The 21,460-nt window shown below is 34.7% G+C and overlaps 1 protein-coding gene across 1 annotated transcript in view; it reads right to left on the bottom strand.

Moving 5' to 3' along the window:
* LOC106878713 (intermembrane lipid transfer protein VPS13A) overlaps positions 1-21,460 on the bottom strand; it is a 124,672-nt gene that overhangs the window by 49,128 nt on the left and 54,084 nt on the right. The window contains 25 exon segments of the mRNA XM_089339585.1: positions 626-798; positions 1,187-1,292; positions 1,442-1,606; positions 1,872-1,988; positions 2,319-2,593; positions 2,904-3,001; positions 4,060-4,211; positions 5,023-5,186; positions 6,902-6,989; positions 7,856-8,003; positions 8,543-8,754; positions 9,600-9,677; positions 10,313-10,429; positions 11,019-11,057; positions 11,456-11,559; positions 12,025-12,135; positions 13,383-13,495; positions 14,575-14,714; positions 15,078-15,151; positions 16,073-16,311; positions 16,535-16,592; positions 16,741-16,888; positions 18,297-18,465; positions 18,782-18,899; positions 19,409-19,496. Coding sequence (XP_089195711.1) covers positions 626-798; positions 1,187-1,292; positions 1,442-1,606; positions 1,872-1,988; positions 2,319-2,593; positions 2,904-3,001; positions 4,060-4,211; positions 5,023-5,186; positions 6,902-6,989; positions 7,856-8,003; positions 8,543-8,754; positions 9,600-9,677; positions 10,313-10,429; positions 11,019-11,057; positions 11,456-11,559; positions 12,025-12,135; positions 13,383-13,495; positions 14,575-14,714; positions 15,078-15,151; positions 16,073-16,311; positions 16,535-16,592; positions 16,741-16,888; positions 18,297-18,465; positions 18,782-18,899; positions 19,409-19,496 — 3,294 coding nt within the window.

Raw genomic sequence — 21,460 nt, 5'->3', positions numbered from 1 at the left:
ATATATATATATATATATATATATATATATATATATATATGGGAGAATATACGAAAAAACAACAACAGACGAGGACAGGTGGTGTAAATAACAAAAGGATGTATTAGTATGACGCTCGGGAATACGGAAAGTCTTTGACGTTTCGAGCTACGCTCTTCAACAGAAAGAATACGGAGACAAGGAGAAAAACACGGAGAAAAAAAAAAAATTGAATAGTGTCCAGTCAACGGTCAATCATAATATATATATATATATATACATATATATACATATACATATATTTCACTTAGGCATTGCGATACTAATAATCTGGTGTAGAACGCAATATACATATGTTTCAGAACAAAATGTTAGTTGAGTACAGAGCAATAATAAGAAACTGAGAGCGATAAAGTGATACTCAAGCATGCAACTGAGAGGACATTGCATCTTACAGCAGAAACAGCAGTAAGCTAATGAAGTTCATTGTTTATTCCTTTATCATCTCAATTATATGTGTGCATGTGTGTGTGTACGTATGTATGAGTGCATGTGTGTGTGTTTGTGTGCATATATATATGAGTATAAAATATATATATATGAATGAATTCATTTTGAATGTATAGAATTACTTTAAAATCTGTACCTGGCTTGAAAGGTTTTTCATCTTTGCATCTAATGAAGATTTCAGGTACAAAATAGGGATTTCATTATCCTGGTTTTCAACTTCAAACACAAGGTCAAGTTCATTAATGGCAATATTGAATTTTTCCATAAAACCGTTTGAAACAATTTTTTTTTCACTGCTGCCTGCATCCCCTAAAAATATAGAATGAAAAAGAAAAATATATATATATAGTGTATAGTGACCCGAGCATAGAACGGAGCTTGCTTCTTTGAGCTGGGAAATGAATGGAATGCCTAGTATGTGTCTTGTGGTTACCTCCTCTTAAACAATGGGGAATATATATATATATATATATATATATATATATATATATATATATATATATATATATATATAGGTGAGGGCTGACCACAGAATATTCTGCTGCAACAAAATACTGTCTGACCCATGCAAGCATGGTAAAGTAGATGTTAAAATGAGGACATCAATGATGATCTTCATGGTGAAATATGTATTTGTCAGTCTCTGTTTATATATCTAAAACAAAACGATTGTAAATGTAGATAATGTTTTGCAAACCTCTAATAGCAGTGAATTCAAGCCATTTTTCTGAAGAAACTTTCTGTACATCCCAGAGATTAGTTAATGGCTGATGAGTTATGGGGGGAGTGAAGTTTTCTTTCTTCTAAAATAGGAAAAATAAGAAATAATATTATAATAAACAATGATGACTATTATTTTACTCAGAAACCATTCCAATAACTAAAATCTAATCAGAAGGAAGAATTATTAAGTAATAAGACAAAAGCAGAAATAAAGGTTGGAACTACTCACAGTTTTGGTTCTCCAGGACGGGTAGCTTTCCAATACACTTTGTACTAAATTAATCACTGAAGCAGATAGGTGTAAATAAATCTTATCAATTTGGACATTTACTTCTGTCAGTTTCTCCTGGTAATCATTCACTCTGCCAAATGTTATGTCACTTGGGTAAATTATCTGGAAAAGAAGCCAATAAAATCTGGTCCAGCTTTTGATTTTGTTTGTTAAAATGTTTGTGTGATATTTCCACTTTTAAGTTTATCTCCATAGATTTCCTATTGAATTCAGAGCCAACATTGCAAGACCGAAGGCGGTCTCAGCATTATATTTTACATAGTACTGGATGCTGTTATAAGTGGTGCGTAACTTTTATTGAAACAGAAAAGAAAAAAAAACACAGAAAAAAATGGTTGGTTAAAACAACATTGACTATGATTCTTACCTTGTTAGAACTATCATCAAATTGACCATAATAGCAAGATATTAACTGCATTTTCTGTATATCCACTTGAATTTCTTCACGTAAGTTAAAATAAAAATAGTCAATCCTCATACCAGCCTGGAATAACCAACAATAAACAGCATCAAACAGCATCAAACAACATCAGACAACATCAGACAACATCAGACAACATCAGACAACATCAAACAACATCAGACAACATCAGACAACATCAGACAACATCAAACAACAAGTAATAACGAATCAGCTCCTTTCTTTATTTAGACACAACTAATTTATTGAAGACAAAAATGAGTGTTTGTTTGATGGTTTTTAGGGATTTTTCTCAGTAAGACACTAAATTTCTTTACTCCCTGTCTGCCACTAAGCCTAGTATGGCCACTCATCCTAAACCTCTTAGTCACAACAATTACAGGTAGAACTTACCTTTAAAACAAGAATAGGACAAGTCCGTTTTTCTGGATTTGAAAAGAATACAATTTCTGGATCTGCAATTTTGCAGCTTACAGTAAGGTTAGATGCATCAGTGGGTAACAAGAAAGAAGGTTTTGAGTCTTGTGCAGTTGCTAAGCTTGAAGTGTTCATGCCACCATCTACAGTTGATGTATAACTTGTTTCAATGGAACCACTGAGAAAGCGTATAAGAGAGTTCAAATACGTCGGACAAATGTGGAAACGTAGTTTCCGCAGTGACAGGTCCACTGTAAATATAAAATAAATATATGTGTGTGAAAATTTATTTGTATAAAAGTAGTCAGGATTGAATAAACAACAGATTTAAACTTTCCACATGTATCACAATATTCAGAATATTGTAATTTATAATCTCTGATAACTGTATTAACAGGAAACTTAACCACTTTACTAGACTTTACTGCTACAACATTAGTAAAGCAGAAATTCCTGTCTGATTTACCAAGGGCCTCCACACAATTTTTGTCTACCAAATTCATAATTTGTGAGGGGGGGGGGATTAGAAATGAAACAAAATAAACTTAAAGAAGCAGTTACCTTTCTGGCAGCCATCTCCAGAGTTCTTATAGTTAATCTTAAATACAGGAACGTCTTGCATTTCAGAATTACTTTTATTCTTCACAATTTTCAGTACTCTGATGAAATGGCAAATACAGGAAACATAAGAAATGGAAGAATTAGTATGAAAGAAATAATAACTTTTTTAAAATAAATAAACAAAATAAAACAATAAGTAAAAAATATCAACCAGCACTGTATTTATAGAAAACTTCAATTGGGATATAAGAAAAATACTATGGAAAATGTTTTGTAATGTACTGGATTAACCCCTTTTCATAGCAACCTGTCTGTGACTGTTCCTGGATCCATGAAGCACACTTTCTCTTTTAATGTGTTCTAAATTCTATCAAAATTTCATTTCAATTTACATTTCATGTACCTCTTTAATCCTTTAGCATTCAAATCAGCCATATCTGACCAAAATATTTTACTTGTTTTATGTTCAAACTGGACATATCTGACCTGTCACACCTACCCTACAATGTCATTCTAAAAATTAAACACTCACATCATCGAATTCTCAAAGTCACAAGCTAATGCACAATTAATTCAACAACCCATATTCAGGAACCTTTTGAGCGGGATGGGCAACTCAATCTGAAGAAAATTCTAACTGGGCCCCACCTGCAAGGTCATGCACTGTTTATCTTGATATAAGATCACCATGTCGCACACATATGGTTGTGATGCATATACCTGGAGTACCCTTATCAGACAGGTGGTCAAGATTGGTATACTGGGCTTCATATATTTTACCTCAGTGTCACTTTGATGGCATACACTGCTCTCTCACTCAATCATAATAATAATAATAATAATGGTTTCAAATTTTGCCACAAGGGCAGTCATTTTGGGGGAGAAGAGGTGTCAATTACATCAACCCTAGTGTTCAACTGGTCCTTAATTTATTGACACAGAAAGGATGAAAGGCAAAGTCAACCTCAGCAGAATTTGAACTTAGAATGTAGCGACAGGCGGAGTGCCGCAAAGCATTTTGCCAGCATGTTAATGATTCTGTCAGCTCAGCACCTTAACAGTGATAATAATAATACTAATAATACTAATTATAATGATGATAATGATAATAGCAACAACAACAAAACAAGATGTAGTAATGAAAAGAAAGTGTTACCTTTTAACAATGGCTTTGCTGTCTGGACTGATGTCATCAATCATTAACCATTTCACTTGTAATGAACCTGCAGCGGAGCCATCAATCAGCTGATTTCTTTTGATAGTTACACGTCCCATCTGGAACCGACTCAATCCTTGTTTCTGGAAACCCTAGAACCAATTGGGAACTGCACTGAAAACCATTCACTCGTGAAGTATTTTTGTTACAAACCCTTATTTCTTCCCCAAACTACTTTTAAAAAACAAATAACAAAACAAAATATCATTCAGTCAAGGATTTATCAACGTAATCACTACACATCTACATTTCTTAATAAGAAGAGTTGAAAGGAATGCATGCAAGATCTCACAGCTCTAGCATCACTCCTTCATAGTCGGCCCATAAACTTTGCAGTCCATCGTCATATCAAGGTATGACTTTTATTTAATCAGGTAACAATTGAGCATACGACATTGATGAGCCTGAAGAAAGGTGAACCACACCTGTTGTTCTTATGGGCTACGGCAGGAATGAGGTTCATCTCAACCCAGCATACATTGTTGTTTTTAGCACAAGTCTATGAAGAGATTTTATCTCAGACAATTCCATGACATTCTGCTGTCTCACAATATATATATGCATTTAGTGTGATATATCATCGCCATTTAACATCTGTCTTCCATGCTGGCATGGGTTGGACGGTTTGAGAGGAGCTGACAAGCCAAAGGACGGCACCAGGCTCCACTGTCTGTTTTGGCATGGATTTTACAGCTGGATACCCTTCCTAATGTCAACACCATACAGATGGTGGCATATACATACACACACACACACACACACACACACATATATATACACACACATACGCATAAACAACTGTGTGTGTGTTTTCATTTCTTTAAATACATAAATTTCAAAACAACAAATGTTGTTTGGTATTACAAACAAACACATGATCAACAGGGATGATATGATACTGACCAACTCTGTGGACTTCTGTTCTATCAAACAAACAACAATACCATCCATGGTAAAGTTCAAATTGATGGCTGATTTTGGCATATTCTTTAAGGATTCCTGAGAGCCAGTACTTAATGTACTTGATGCCATCTGGGATGATTCTTTGGGTGGAAAATGGTAACCGGCTTTATGGAAAAAGAGGAGAAAAATTAAAGTAATTTATTTTCATAAAAATAATAATAGCTGGAGAAAAATGTTGGCACCATGATATGTAGTTACTTAAGCCATATATTAACAACTTTACTTTCACTTATAACACTATATTTGTAGTCCTAGACACATTGTGTCAGGTAAGAGATGGGATGGTGACAGAAGGAGCTACTTTGATCATGAGTGTGCTGAATGAGAGCTGATCTGAAGCTTTCTACTACCAACACCACTACCACTACTGCATCCACCGTCACCACCACCACCACTACTGCATCCACCATCACCACCACCACTGCCGCCGCAAACAATAGAGGGAGGAAAGAAAATTACATAGAAATAGTTTAATATTTATACATGTCATAGATGGTATCTGTGAATAGTATTGTTTTAAAATCTATATTATACTTCTTAGTTTATAATTAGTTAATACCAGGTATCAGTCTTTATAGATACAAACTACATAAGTAAATAAACAATTTTTAGTTTAAATTCTTGAATTATTATACATTTCCTATAAATCTTCTCTATTGATGTTAATAAGGAATATATACTTCATCATGGTTTTTGTGATTAAGCTATTTTTATTCCTTTTCTATGGTGTTCTGTCCTCTGATCATTTCATTGTTTTATAATAGCCTTTATGAAATAAACCTAATTTTTGTACCCCTACAAATTCGTTCTTAGCTTAAATAAAACAATACCAGGATCTTCACAGCTTAAAGTAAACTGCTTAGATTATAATTTAATTAATAAATAGTTAGCATGTTCTTTCGCCTCAGTACTCCTTTATTAAATACCAGTATATACCAATTGATCAATATTCACTGATACCATCTAATAAGTTAATATTTAAGTATATATAATATATATAGATATTTAACTATTTCTATGTAATTTCTTTCTTCCCTCTATTGTGGTAAAATTTGGTATAGACTCAAAAGTATTCAAAAATGTTTTACCCTTTTGTTAAAATAATCTCCTTGATAACCCTAGATTCTAACTTTATACAATATAGCAATATTGTTCAAAATATTCAACTATAGTACCTCATGATAAAATTTCCCATAGAATATCATCTTTGGCTTACAAGAGTCTTGCCTCTTTAATTGACAGTTAACATCTTGATTTAAGCTTTCCTTTACCAAATCTCATTATATTGCTTCAAATTAATCTTGATAGTTTTATGACTATCCCCACTATGATTTCTGTCAACTCCCTCAGCCCCTTTCCTAACAGACACTGCGCCTTGTTCCTTGGCCTTGGATTTTTGATATACAAAGATTTGATAAACAAGACTATAAATTAAAACGGACCCCAAAAAACAGTGACAAGCTAGATTCCTAACAAGTCTTTTTTCCTGATACCTTAGTAACTTCTAAGCTGAAATGAAGACAGCATGTTCTTTGTCTATCTCCTTACCTTCTTGGAGGTTTTGGGTAAAATTATACTAATGTGTCCATTTAATTAAATTCTATGTCTTTATGCAGCTGAGGATTGCTCTGCATTTAAATTGATAATTGATATAATGGTTGCATTGTTCAATTAAATGGAGTCGCTTGAAATGATCGTACTGCGTTACCTCTGGATATCCTGTAGTTTATTTTGATATATATATATACTAAAACATATTTTAATGTAATGTAAAATTGAAAACAAAAAAAAAAAGCTAATGTAGTCATGTGATATTTACCGACAGGAGACAGAGATGGAGCTCCTTCCATGAGGTTTTCATGATAAATACCCAGTATTGATTGGATGTCTTTTTGGATCAGGTGAATCTGAAAGACAAAGTGACTTCAATATTTCAACAACAGTTTCATGATATGTAGCTTTACCAGGTAAATATCACTAGAAACAGCCATGTCTCATCAACAATGTAATATACAATGCTGTTTGACGGCTACATTTTAAAACAATACTATTATGAATATGGCATTAAAATCAACATTATTTGAGAGTTCTATTTAAATGCAACACTTTGGGATGTTGAGTCTCACAGAGCCAATTGGGACTTTTGGTGATTTACTGTGCTTGAGAAGACACTTCAAGCTAAATGAAATAATAGTCATGGCCAATGCTGATGACATGTGAAAGGCACTTGTGCCAGTGACACGTGAGGGGCACCTGTGCTAGTGACACATATAAGACACCCATGCCTGTGATGCATAAAAGACACCTAGTACACTCTATGGAATGGTTGGCATCAGGAAGGGCATCCAGCAGAGAAACCAAACCAGAACAGGCTGGAGCATGGTGCAGCTCTCTGGCTTGCCAGTTCCAGTTACACTAACTCAAGCCAGCATGGAAAATGAGGATGATGATGATGATGAGGAAGATGAGGATGAAAATGATGGTAATTGGATTGCTATGTTAAAAAAATAACCAAATTACTGCATTACAAAGTGATAATATATAATCAAGCAATACTATAATGATTGATGCATTAAAGCAATATTATTTGAGAGCTACATTTAAAAGCAACACTATTATGATTGCAACATTATAAAGTGATAATATATGCCAATTACATAAAAAAACAACTCTGTTCTGGTTACAACCCAGCAAATTGACACCAACACTGTATGACAACTAGACTCTAAAACAGTGACAAATGTTAAATCTAAAGGAACACTAATGAAGTTACCTTCACTAAGTCCAGTTGTCCTGAGATATCATAGTGGACTTTTGCTGAGAGTGGATAAAGGGCATTTTTTATATCAGCTTTCAGGTTTACGGGGTCTAAAATGTCCTGCACTATGTTGTAGACATCATCAGCTAATGATAACTCAGCTCTGTAATAAATAATAATAATAATAATAATAATAATAGTGATAAGACAGGAAAACAAGAAAAATAATGACAGGATTTAGGATGTACCAGACAAGAGCCAATAGCAGATTATAAGGAATCAGGAAAATGCTAAAAACTTGCAGTAAAAAACAGTTTTTTTTTCTCTCCTTCTCCTTTTTCTTTCTTTGTACATAAACGTCCAATATAAACATCAAAGTGCCAGGATTAACACCAGTAAAACAGCAGGGACAATGTAATGGATTTTATACTACCAAGGAGGCATATATGAATTTCAAGATTCTCATACTAAAGTCTACTTACCAAAATCAAAAGCAGTAATTTTTAATTTTTAATTTATATTTCAAACAAACACCATTTTATAATGTTACTTCATATTTTTAAAAAAAACTACCATTTGATAAATTATACAAAATTCAAAGTTTATATCTCTGAAGAGCAGAAGAGTTGTCTATAATTGCTTATCAATATAGGATTCCATTATGGGGACAACAAAAGAATAACCCTTGTGGTCGATAAATACCTGCTGATTTTGATGGAACTGAGTGTCAGGAAGATATGGTTCCATTCTTGGTCTGGTTCTTTTGTTATTTCGAAAAAGTTTCTGAGTTTCAGATAGCCAAGACGGATGTACAGTAGGTCAGTTGACTTGGAATGTTTTGGAATCAGTAATATTGGAGCATACACATCAAAGTTGAAACTGGTGTGTACATGATGCAGCTTCATACGGTTCATCTGTTAGGAAATAATAAATGAATGAATAAATAAAATAAATAATAATAATAATGATAATCTTTTCTACTGGAAGCACAAGGCCTCAAACTTAGGGGAAGGGATTAAGTTGATTACATCGACCCCAGTACATATTTGGTACTTATTTAATTGACCCCAAAAGGATGAAAGCAAAGTCGACCCCCATGGAATTTGAACTCAGAATGTAGCAGCAGACAAAATACCACTAAGCATTTCGTCCAGCATGCTAATGATTCTGCCAGCTCGTTGTCTTAATAATAATAATAATCCTTTCTATTATAGGCACAAGGCCTGAAATTTTGGGAGAGGGGATTAGTCAATTACAATGACTCCAGTGTTCCACTGGTACTTAATTTGTCAACCCCAAAAGGATGAAAGGTAAAGTCAGCCTCCATGGAATTTGAACTCAGACATAAAGACGGATGAAATGCTGCTAAACATTTCATCCAGCACGCTAACGATTCTGTCAGCTCACCACCATCTCAATGATAATAATGGTTTCAAATGTTGTCAGAAGGGCAGCAAGTCTATCCCTCTACAGGTCTGATCATAGCTGACGACTGAGTGGTGAGTGTGAGAGAGAGAGAGGCGGGGAGAGCGAGAGAAAGAAGAGAATGAGAAAGAGAGAATCACTCTCAGTATTGGAGATATTTTATTTTGACCCCGAAAAGACAAAAGCAAATTTGACCTCAGTAGAATTTGAATGCAATAAAAAGAGGGGGGGAAACCCCCACCCCACCCAACCAATGTTTAAAGCTAGAACTTTAAGAATATCATTGGTAATAAGTTGCAGTAAAAGAAAATAAATGGAAAGAAGTGAGACGAACATTTTTAGTGACCGTTCTTGACACAGCAGCACCAGTCTCATCGATAAGTGATGGAGTAACGATTGGTTCAAAAAACCTCTGAAATGGAAATTTGGACAAGTTTAATAAAATCAGAGTTTTACATATTGTAAGGAAAATAAATATATACATGGAAGTGTGATAGGGGCTAAATGTAAGTGCCAAGCATGAAACTCTCAGCCCCTGAGGACTGTATTCTGGATTAAGGCACACAATAATATCAGGCTGTTCCAATCTACCCAGCTGAGTGCTGGTGTAACTCTTGCTCCCTGCAATCAAGGGTAGGAATACTGAGACAGTGTCTCATATTTTGAAAATTTCTACCAATCTTGTCAACCCACAAATAGCATTGTTTCAATATTTTCTGCTTTTACAATATGTCTACAGACCAATGAAATACATTAGAGCTACAGCAAGGATTTCCCAGCAACTGATGATCTGGTACATCTATTAATCCAGACATAATTATTCTATGGACACTTAAATTAGTCATGCCCGTTATAAATGACTCTTATGCTGCCAAGCTTTCATGGCATAAATTAATTTATTCACTTGTAACATACCATGAGAGTGGAAACACTCTCCCCACATCTAATTATGATAATATAAAGAGGCAAATTGGTCTTGTAGCTGTATTATAATAAATTTATTCGACAACCAAACAAATTTTTGCAAGGAAGTTAACTAAAACTTACAGTGAGGTCCCAGAAAAATTTTGCGAGACACACAACTTGAAGTTGACCAACACGTAACCGGATTTTGTAATCTGGGTTCTTTTTATTCTTCCCATGAATCTTATTGTAGTATATAAACTGAAAAATGCAAAAGAAAAAAAACAAGAATATACATTGTCCTTTAAGAAAAGACAGAAAATGAGTTATTTATATTTTTGTTATTCACAAAAAGATAAGCAGTAAACATTTTATTGGTTTTAATTTTAAACTAGAAAACATTTTACTATTTTTAACTGATCTCTTTGTAGACATGCTGCATTGTGCTTTTAACTCCTGTCTACAAAGAGACTGGAGAAAAGAAACATCACTGCCTATCAAATGACAGGAGAGAGAGAGAGAGAGAGAGAGAGAGAGAGAGAGAGAGAGAGAGAGAGAGAGAGAGAGAGAGAGAGAGAGAGATAGAGAGAGAGAGAGAGAGAGAGAGAGACTCTACAAAACCAACCATATTCTCCACCAATATTAACAGCAGTTAATGCCATCAACCTTTTCTACACAAGGATTGGTCTGCTTAGTCATCAATGCCAACACCATAAAGAAAGCATTCAGCAAAGCAGGAAACTAAATTCTTGGATATGAAATAAAGCTGCTGCTACTGCTGCCAAAATATAGATGGTTATTTATAGTTAAAGCTGTTTCAATAAGATTTTAATACAAAACTATATCTCACCTCTAGTTCAAATAGGTTTGACTTTTCAAGCATTATGATCTGAAAAGCGACAAAAAAAAAAATCAAAAATTACATGAGACACAAATTAATATCTATCCATATATATCCATATAAGTAAAAGATAGAAGATATTTTGTAAAGATTTTTACACTAATTAATTTAACCATTTCATTATCATATTTCTGTTGAAATCCACTGCATTTGTTTCATTCAATTTTGAAAATAACAGAATTTAATAGAATAACTTTGTCATTATGAAACTGGTGTTGGGACATAAATTAGAATGAAATTTTCATGCAAGGTTTAGAAAGAGGAGTTTGTTTCATAGAACCAGGAATGGTTTCAGGTGGGGTTGGTGTCAAAAGGGTTCATAAAACATTAATATTAATCAGATGACATCTAAAATTAAATTTTAAGGAAAATAAAACAATGCTTACATTTGGGTAAATAGCACCAGGTGAACAATCTTTCATATTCAGGTCTTTCAAACCACAAAACACTAATGTCTTGTTTGATTTCATCAGGACCTGAGACTCAAGATCTGATAAAAATATAAAATTTGAAAATAAAAGTACAAAGAATATTTTTGGTTACCTTGGTTATATCATTTCTTGGGAGATAAAGAAGGAAGAAAAACAAGTAACTGTCAGAAGGAAAATGGTACAGGAAAGAAGAGAAATAGTGCAGTGTACTCCTGGCTTTCACAGCTACTTGTTCATGCTCAGAATATTACTGAAGTATGGAATGATTCAGTTCCAAACATTTCAGTATCTGATGCTATAAATCATTTCAATGGAGTTTATTTCTTTTTATTTTAGATTACTCCCTTTTTTGGGTTGAATTAAGCATTGTTCAACAGTGTTTATATCACCTCTCTACAACACATTAAATATGTCAGTCTTTACTGTGTCTTTATATAATTAGCAATTTCCCTATTTCTAGAATGAAAAGTCTCATTTTTGTTGAACTCGGAGAAAATGAAGACTATGAAAATGTGGAGACTTACCAAGGATATGGATGTCAGCGATGTCATTTTCAGAATCACAAACTTTGAAGTTGACATCTTTGATAGCTGCACAAAAGCTGAATTTTACCAAATTGTCTGGAACATCATCTGCTTCAATGAAACAATAGAAAGACTCAGAATAACAATACTTTTTGTGATGTTACTTTCAATGAAATACACTAGCCTATGTTCTTTAAAGTAACGTCAAGGATACACTAGCCTATGTTCTTTAAAGTAACGTCAAGGATTAGAGGAATACACACACCCTGATTTTATTCAAAGACTGAGAAATGATTTTTGAAGGGAATCAGTGAAATAATTTTATCATAATTAAGCTAATATTACTAAGGCAATAGACTAGCAAAATCATCATAGAATTACGCCTTCATCATCATTATCATCATTTTAATGTCCACTTTTCCATTCTTGCATGGATCAGACAGAATTCGCTGAAGTAGATTTTCTCTTCAGCTGGATGCCCTTCCTGTCACCAACCTTCACCTGTTTCCAAGTAAGTTAATATTTTGCCACAACTGGACATGTTTTCATAGAAGAGTGGAGATGAATGACATAACTTGTATGATGGTGATACTTATTTGCAACTATCATGTGACATCAGGACAAAGAGATACAAAGCAAATACATATTTATTTACTTATATATATATATATATGTACATATATATATATATATATATATATATATATATATATATATATATATATATATATATATATATATATATATATATATATATATATATATATATATATATATATATATATATATATATATATATATATATGTACATGCATGTATATGTTCAGTTTCAGGATTTGTTAGGACCTAAGTCTTTTAACATGTCCGACAGGCTTACAACACTCAGGAACAATTAAAGTTATCATTTATTGGTTGTATACTGCAAGTGTGCACATATACATCTACATGTCTATCTATACATATAAGTACACATAGACAAATGTGTGTTTACACACATGCATACACAGGTATCTCTGTGGGGTACCACACTCCCATATATTATTAATTGGCAATTAGTATTGGAACAATATCACACAAATTTATAATTAATGAGATATGTGACATATCCATCTTCATAAACAATGCAAAGAGACAGAAGACACGAGTGTTCATAGCATAAACTCAACAAAATATTCTTGAATAAAATTATGATAGTTTTAATTTATCTTTTATTGTTTACATGTTTCAGTCATTAGAAAACGGTCTAAAAATGCTTGAAACATAGCATACACACACACACACACACACACACACACACACACACACACACACACACACACACAGAGTCACAGTACTTTGAAAACGTGAGGTCTACATACTGGTAGTAACAGAAACCATCCGGGTTAGAGGTTCTAGAATTCTGAAGTCCTCGAAGGAATCAGAGTTGGAAATGCTACTTGTGGTGCTAGTTTTCATTTTCTTTTCATTTATGCTGCAAAAAAAAAAAAAAAAAAAAAAAATCAATCAAGTGTTGGGAAGGAATGATAACTATTTACACGTCATCAGTCTTGGAGGGCTAGAACGCAAATAGCCAGCAAAGCAATGTTTCCTATGCTCTGATAATTCTACCAGCTCACTGCCTTATTACTATATCTAATATCATTTACATGAAAGCTTAGCAGTTAATTTAAAAGTAAACCTTTTCAAACAAAGGAACAAATTGACAGAGTCATTAGAGCATTGCATAAAATTTCTTGTAATATTTGCTCCAGTTCTCTGCACTCTGAGTTTGAATTCCACCAAGATCAATTTTGCCTTACATCCTTCCCAGGGTCAAAAGATATAGTATTGATCAAAGGTGATGACGCATGGGATAACCATTAACATGGTGAAAAATTTGAAATGCTGCTTTGTTTTATTCAGAAAGAGCATAACTTATAGATTTCAGAACACTTTAAACTTTTCAAATCTCTTAATATTTTACCAAAATATGTAATTTTTCCCAGATAAGCAGACACAACCCAGAAAAATTCTCTCTCTCTCTCTCTCTCTCTCTCTCTCTCTCTCTCTATTAATTGGTTGTGAGAAAGTAGAGAAATCATGCCACTTTATTTATGTACCAAAAAAACCCCTTCTTCTGTTGGACTCATCACTCATGATTATGAGGAGGTGCATGGCTTAGTAGTTAGGGTGTTGGACTCACAATTCTGAGATTGTGATTCCTGGGCAACGCATTGTGTTCTTGAGCAAAACAACCTCAAAGGTTGTTGACATATTGTATTTGCATGATTTTGGGTGCTAGCAGTCTACAAAGCACCATTCTACAGCACAATGGATGAAATGTCTTCTTATTTTTTGTATGTCAAAATCAGATCCCATTCATTAGTTTAAATGATCACCAGAATGGATGCAACATGTCAAATGCCAGGAATTATCATGTAGCACAGGGAACATCACAGCAATAAACTGCAATGTTCACATTCCAGGAGATCACCATGTAGAAATGTAGACGCACATGGCTTAGTGGTGAGGAAGTAATCTGAATGCTAATGGCTTAAACAAATGACTTACCTGTTTATTAAACGTGTCATGTATGTGTTTAGATGTGTTATACCAACTTGGTGGAGAAAAAATGAAATGGTGTCCATCTTTAATTGTACCCCTTGTATTACATAGCCATAGACTCCAAAATCAGGACATTTTGGATCAGTCTGAAAAAATATAAAATATGAATCAAAGATCTGAATGTACCATAGTTATTAAGTTTTACTGATTCAGTCAAGCATGCTGGTCCACTAAAATTTGTGTCAATGTGGAAAATTATAATAGCAGTATATGCCTGTTATCATGCATGTATGTGTATGTATGCGTATGTGCCTATACACGTAAGTATACATTTATATATGGGCATGCACATGAGTGTGTGTGTGTGTGTGTGTGTGGTCAAATAGTGTATATTGTTTGATATAGTTTATATATGGCAAGAGCAATGAATTAAATCTAAGACTGAAGGCCATTCCATTTCTCAACAATATCAGATTAGCTAAACAGAAGGCAGATAAATTGTTCTGTACCATTCTATAAGTGATGGATACCAAGTTATCATTGGATTTACTTCGTATCAATTCAAGATATTCTCCAGATGGTCCTGGAATGGACAAAAGTAATAATATAAGAACAAGCATGGAATACATATTTGCACTCAAATACATGTATACACACACGCACATACATACATGAAGGAAAATGACATGACACATTTTTTATTTAAAAATCACAAAAATTGTTTTGACACATTTTTACATTTTTAATGCATTGTGAGGTGTTGTGAAGTAATCCAAGATATTGTATTATAACTACATTAAATAAAGGTTTCTAGTGAAACAATTGTCACTAAATTTAACCTCTACTCATCTGTTTTTTTTTTTTCATTATACTTGCACCACACCAAGAGTATTTATACCTACATAGTCACACATATTCATGCATAAATATATATATAGTGATGTACAAGAATATATATATAGTGATGTACAAGAATATATATATAGTGATGTACAAGAATATATTTACAAACACACATGCACATGGCTAGCATGTAAACCAACTTAACGTTGTATATTTTTACCTAGATTGCATATAAATTTTTCTTTCTTTTTTCAGTTTTTCTTTGTTTTTTGTTGTGTGAATGTGAGAGAGAGAGAGAGAGAGAGAGAGAGAGTGAGAACGTGTGTGAAAGAGTGGGGGAGAGAGAGTGTATGTGTGTGTATGTTTGTATGTAAGTTTGTCTTGATGTCACATGATGCTTGTCAACAGGCACAACTGTCATACAAGCAAGTCAGTTCATTTTGATTATTATTCTGTGGAAAAAAATGCACAGCCCTGGAAAAATATTTTCTAGCTTGGAAACAGGTGAGGATTGGCAACAAAAAGGGGATCTGGTCATAGAAAATCTACCTCAACGAATTCCATCTAACTCACATCTAAGGTCCACTTTTTAAAGCCTGCATGAGTCAGATGGAATTTGTTGAGGCAGACACACAGATAATAAAGCATAAGGTGCACTTACCAATATGAATTTTATCCACAAGTTCAATGCCACCAAGACTGGCATTGATGACCATTCCATACACTGTTATTGCACTATCGACATATAATTTGTTGATTCGGAACATTAGATAAGGAGACTCTCGTTTGTCGATCTTCTTTGATAATTGTAAAACAGCTTCATTAAGAACGACCCTTGTCAGAATTGTTATTGTGTTTGAAGCTGAAGAATGGTCATCTACAGGTTTGACGTCACAAGTTCTGCAAGATAAATTACAAATTTAAAATCTGTAGAATAGACACCAATACATATATATATATATATATATATATATATATATTCTATATAAAATTAGATATCTTATAAAATTTTGATTACACTGAAAATTAATTAAAACACACAGGATGTCGACTTGTTAAAAAAATTAAATCAATATAATAAGGAAATCTACTCGTTAAAAATAGAAACTAATATATTGCTTACTTGTGACGTAATGGTAATTCTTCGTCTGAATTCTCAGAAGCTGAACCAAAATATTCTTCTGCTTAAGGAAAAAAATAAATGAAAATAACAATAAAAAACATTAGAATCAAATTAGAAAATTGAATCTTGATGTCATTTGTGTGTGTGTGTGTGTGTGTACAGGTCTGTGTGTTTGTATGTGTGATGTGATGTGTGTGTTTACTTACGACTATTTTCTCTGTTAGGTTCCTCAGCTGGAGAAATTCCATCAGGAACTGTTTCTGAGCATTTGCGAACAACAGTCCTACCTAATACACTGTTTCGTACCAGTTTTAGGAATGGTATTTCTGTGTCTGGCTGAATTTGTCTCTTGTCCTGTAGAATGAGAATCATTAAAAAACGTCATTTGTGTCAATAGAAACCTCTAAGTGGTGGTTCAACTTGCTAGACATAGCAACCAAATATCTATCAAATAACACCAGACCGCCATAAAAGAAATGTTAGTTAATGTAGTCTTAGGTGCACTGAATAAATGACAGATGATCAATGTCTTTTGATCATAGATTGTGTTGGCTTGGTCAGAGTAGCCCTACGCTAAAACAAAAGTAAAATTCTATTAGAGAAAATCTAGTGTCATGAAAAGAGAAACCAATTTCTAGCAATCCAATGAACATTAAACAAGACAATGGAAATTAAATGAGACAATGAGCAATTTAAAATGTGATAAACAATGCACAGTACACTGAACAACAAGCAAGAAAGAAATAATTTACCAGATCATGAACAATAGAAATGTAATAAGCATTAAAGAAAAATTTTTTAAAAATTACAAAACGAAGATGATTGAGCAATAAGTAAGACATCATCATCCTCATCGTCGTTTAACGTCTGCTTTCCATGCTGGCATGGGTTGGACGATCTGACTGAGGACTGGTGAAACCGGATGGCTACACCAGGCTCCAATCTAAATTTGGCAGAGTTTCTACAGCTGGATGCCCTTCCTAACGCCAACCACTCAGAGAGTGTAGTAGGTGCTTTTACGTGTCACCCGCACAAAGGCCAGTCAGGCGATACTGGCAACGGCCACGCTCGAAATGGTGTCTTTTATGTGCCACCCACACAAGCCAGTCCAGGAGCACTGGCAACGATCTCGCTTGAAAATCCTACGAAGGCCAGTCAGGCGGTACTGGCAATGGCCACGCTCAAAATGGTGCATCTTATGGGCCACCCGCACAAGAGCCAGTCCAGGGGCACTGGCAACAATCTTACTTGGCTTGCCGGGTCTTCTCACGCACAGCACATTTCCAAAGGTCTCGGTCAGTAGTCATCGCCTCGGTGAGGCCCAATGTACGAAGGTCTTGCCTCACCACCTCAGCCCAGGTCTTCCTGCGCCTACCTCTTCCACGGGTTCCCTCAACTGTTAGGGTGTGGCACTTTTTCACGCAGCTATCCTCATCCATTCTCACCACATGTCCATACCAGCGCAATCGTCTCTCTTGCACACCACAACTGATGCTTCTGATGTTCAGCTTTTCTCTCAAGATACTTACACTCTGACAGGTATTCACATTGACATTACACATCCAACGGAGCATACTGGCTTCATTCCTTGCGAGCTTACGCATGTCCTCAGCAGTTACAGCCCATGAGGATTAAATAAAATAATGAGACAGAAACAGATGATGAACAATTTATAAGACAATGAAAAATAAAGAAAACAATGAACTTTAACCAGAATGTTAAATGTTAAACAGGTCAGTGAACGGTGTTTAAGATTACATACCAGTTCTGGGTGGTAATTCAATGTATTGCCATCAACAGAATCTTCAACAATTGTAATCATACTGGAACTGCCAGGAATAGGGAAATGGTTGAAAAATGCCACAAGTGTTAGCAGACGCTCATCAGATATGTTCACTTTGATGGAGGGAAGTGTGGTAACAAGTTTGTGTCTGGTAAAGAAAGGAAGGGGGGAGAAAAATACATATAACATTATCAGCTTGAAGCATCATCACTGTGTATGTGTGTGTGAGAAAGAGAGTTCGTGTTTGTGTAGTACATGTGTGTGTGTGTGGATGCATATGAATATGACTGATTATGCAACTGAATATGTGTAAATGTGTGCAATTTAAAGAAATTACGGCTAATTTAGAGGATTACAAATAGAAAATAATAAATGCAGACACACATTAATGCACAAATGACTATGAATTCAAAAGAAATATGAAGAAGAAGAAGGAGGAAGAGAGAAAAGAAAAGGATACTCACTGAGGTAGTTGCTTGTAATCTGGTTTGACACTATTAAATAAAGTCATCAACATTTTGGTACTGGGCAAGATGTGGTAGAGTGAGTCTGGTTCCGTCTGAAAGGTATGCCAGTCATCACCTGTTGAGAGAAATAGCTGCAGTTCTTATATCTTGTTTCAGTCATTAGAGTGTGGCCATGCTGGGGCAGCACTACCTTGGAGAATTTTAGTCAAGTGAATCAACCCCCAGCACTTATTTCTGGTTTTAAGCCTGCTGCTTATTTTATTGGTCTCTTCTGCCAAATCGCTAAACAACTGGGATGTAAACACACCAACACCTGTTGTCAAGCAGTGGTAGGGTGGGGGTGCCAGCTTGCCACTGTATAATAATAATGCACACACACACACACACACTCACACACACACACACACACTCACACACACACACACACACACACACACTCACACACACACACACACACACACACACACACACACACACACACACACACACACACACACACACACACACACACACACACACACACACACACACACACACACACACACACACACACACACACACACACACACACACACTTGGATGCATGTGAAGGAAAATAAAGGAAATGAAAGCAGAGTTTCCCACCTGAATCAGCCAGAAGTATTTTAACTTCATTTATCTTTATTGTAAACTGATCATATAGACGGGATTCGATTTCAGACATTGTTGCATCCTGAAATTGAAAATGAAATACTTGACATCTCAGGAATCTATTGTAAAACAGAGGAATCACAATTGCTTATTTGCATAATGGTAACAACAACAACACTTAAAATAACAGTAAACATACATTATTAGTTTCAAATTTATTTACAAAGCCAACAATTTCAGGGGAGGGGGCTACTTGATTACATCAACCCCAGTGCATGACCCTGAAAGAATGAAAGGCAAAGTTGGAATTTGAACCCACAATGTAAAGACAGACAAAATGCTGTTAAACCTTTTGCCCTTTGTGTTAATGATTCTGTCAGGTTGCCACCCTTATGCATTAAACATGCATTATTGAGATTAATTCAGATTCACACACATATTTGGGATATTGATTTTATGTTGTGGTGCATGAGAATGATTGATTATTGGACTGATAACAGTAAAAAATCAATAACAGAGCAATTATAGGAAAACGTAAGAGCTGAAGACAACTAAATAAGATGATGGAAATATGTCTTTTTTTTCCTTTATCTTTTGGTCAGGAGGGAATGCAGTGCCCATATCTCATTACAGGGCCTCCAAGACTTGTGGGAGAGAAGGAAGGAAGAAGATATCCTCAAACCTAAACATATACAATGTGCCTGGTGGGTGGGGGGAGGTTAAGTCTACCACCAATAACAAGCAAAGAGCCAAAACAAATACCACAAGGTATCCATCCAGTCCTACATTCTTACAATTCTGCCAATCCATTGCCTTGGATTGGTACTTTTTTGTTGACCCCAAAAGGATGGAAAGCAAAGATGACCATAGCAGAATTTGAATAAATATCAAAACATTCTGTCTGATGCTCCAACAACTCTGCCAATTCAGCACCCCCCCCCCCCCCACCGATCAGTTGAAGAAAATTTGTTTCTAATGCAAATTGCTATGATAAAGGACCGATTGAGTTTCAAGTGTGATGCTAGTTGTCAGCCGTTTTGAATTTGAATGCCAAAGGACCAAGATATGTGACACGTTGTTGTATTCAAGAAGAGCCACCGACCACAACAGAACTGATATCCTAAAAGCATGGTTCTCTGTAAAAAGCACTGGTGTTGTTGATGTAACAAGCACTGGTCGTAGCCCCATGTGAAAAGATCTAGTCTCAGGGCCATGTAAAAAGCATTGGTGTTAGTTCCACATAAAAAGCACCAGTGGTGGGGGTCATGTAAGAAGCACTGGTGAGGGTGCCACATAAAAAATACCCAGTACACTCTGTAAAGTTGTTGGACTTAGAAAGGGTATCCAGCTGCAGATACCAAGACAAAAGGGGCTATAGAACTTGGTGTGACACCTGGACTTGCTAACCCCAGTCAAGCCATCCAACCCATGTCCGGCATGCTAACGGCTCTGCTAGTTTGATGCCTTAGAAATAATGATGATGATGATGATGATGATGATGTTCTCATTATTTACCACAAGAGTCAAGAAAAGGGTGAGAACGATACTGTTTGGTATTACATAAAAAAAACACGAGCAACATCAACAACAACAACCATAAAATTAATAATAATAATAATAATAAACACTGAGCCTGAGTGTGTGTGTGTGTATGTGTGTGTAATTGATTGAGCTATTAATTATCAAAAGCATATTCTTCACTGCATATATACATTTTCTTAAAGTAATTATGACAACAACACCATCACCACTGCTAACAACAACAGCAACAACAATGATATTCCATTCAGGTGGCAGTAAATATTTTGATAGATAATAATATTGCATTCAAGTGGCAGCAGATAATTTTGATGGATCACAAACTGAAATCGATAAAGCAATTATTTTAATGTTGTCAAAGTAACTCGAATAATTAAGTAAATCAAATCAGTGGTAGATCATCATTACTGGAATCTGTCGTTAACAAATTTAATTCATATCTCAATAAAAATAAAAAATACAAATAAATAAAACTTTGTTTCTGCAAAAATACAAAAGATAGAATTA

The sequence above is a fragment of the Octopus bimaculoides genome, chromosome 22 (assembly GCF_046866305.1).
Source record: "Octopus bimaculoides isolate indiv1 chromosome 22, ASM4686630v1, whole genome shotgun sequence".
NCBI lineage: Eukaryota > Metazoa > Mollusca > Cephalopoda > Octopoda > Octopodidae > Octopus > Octopus bimaculoides.
This window is presented reverse-complemented; position numbering and strand designations above follow the sequence as displayed.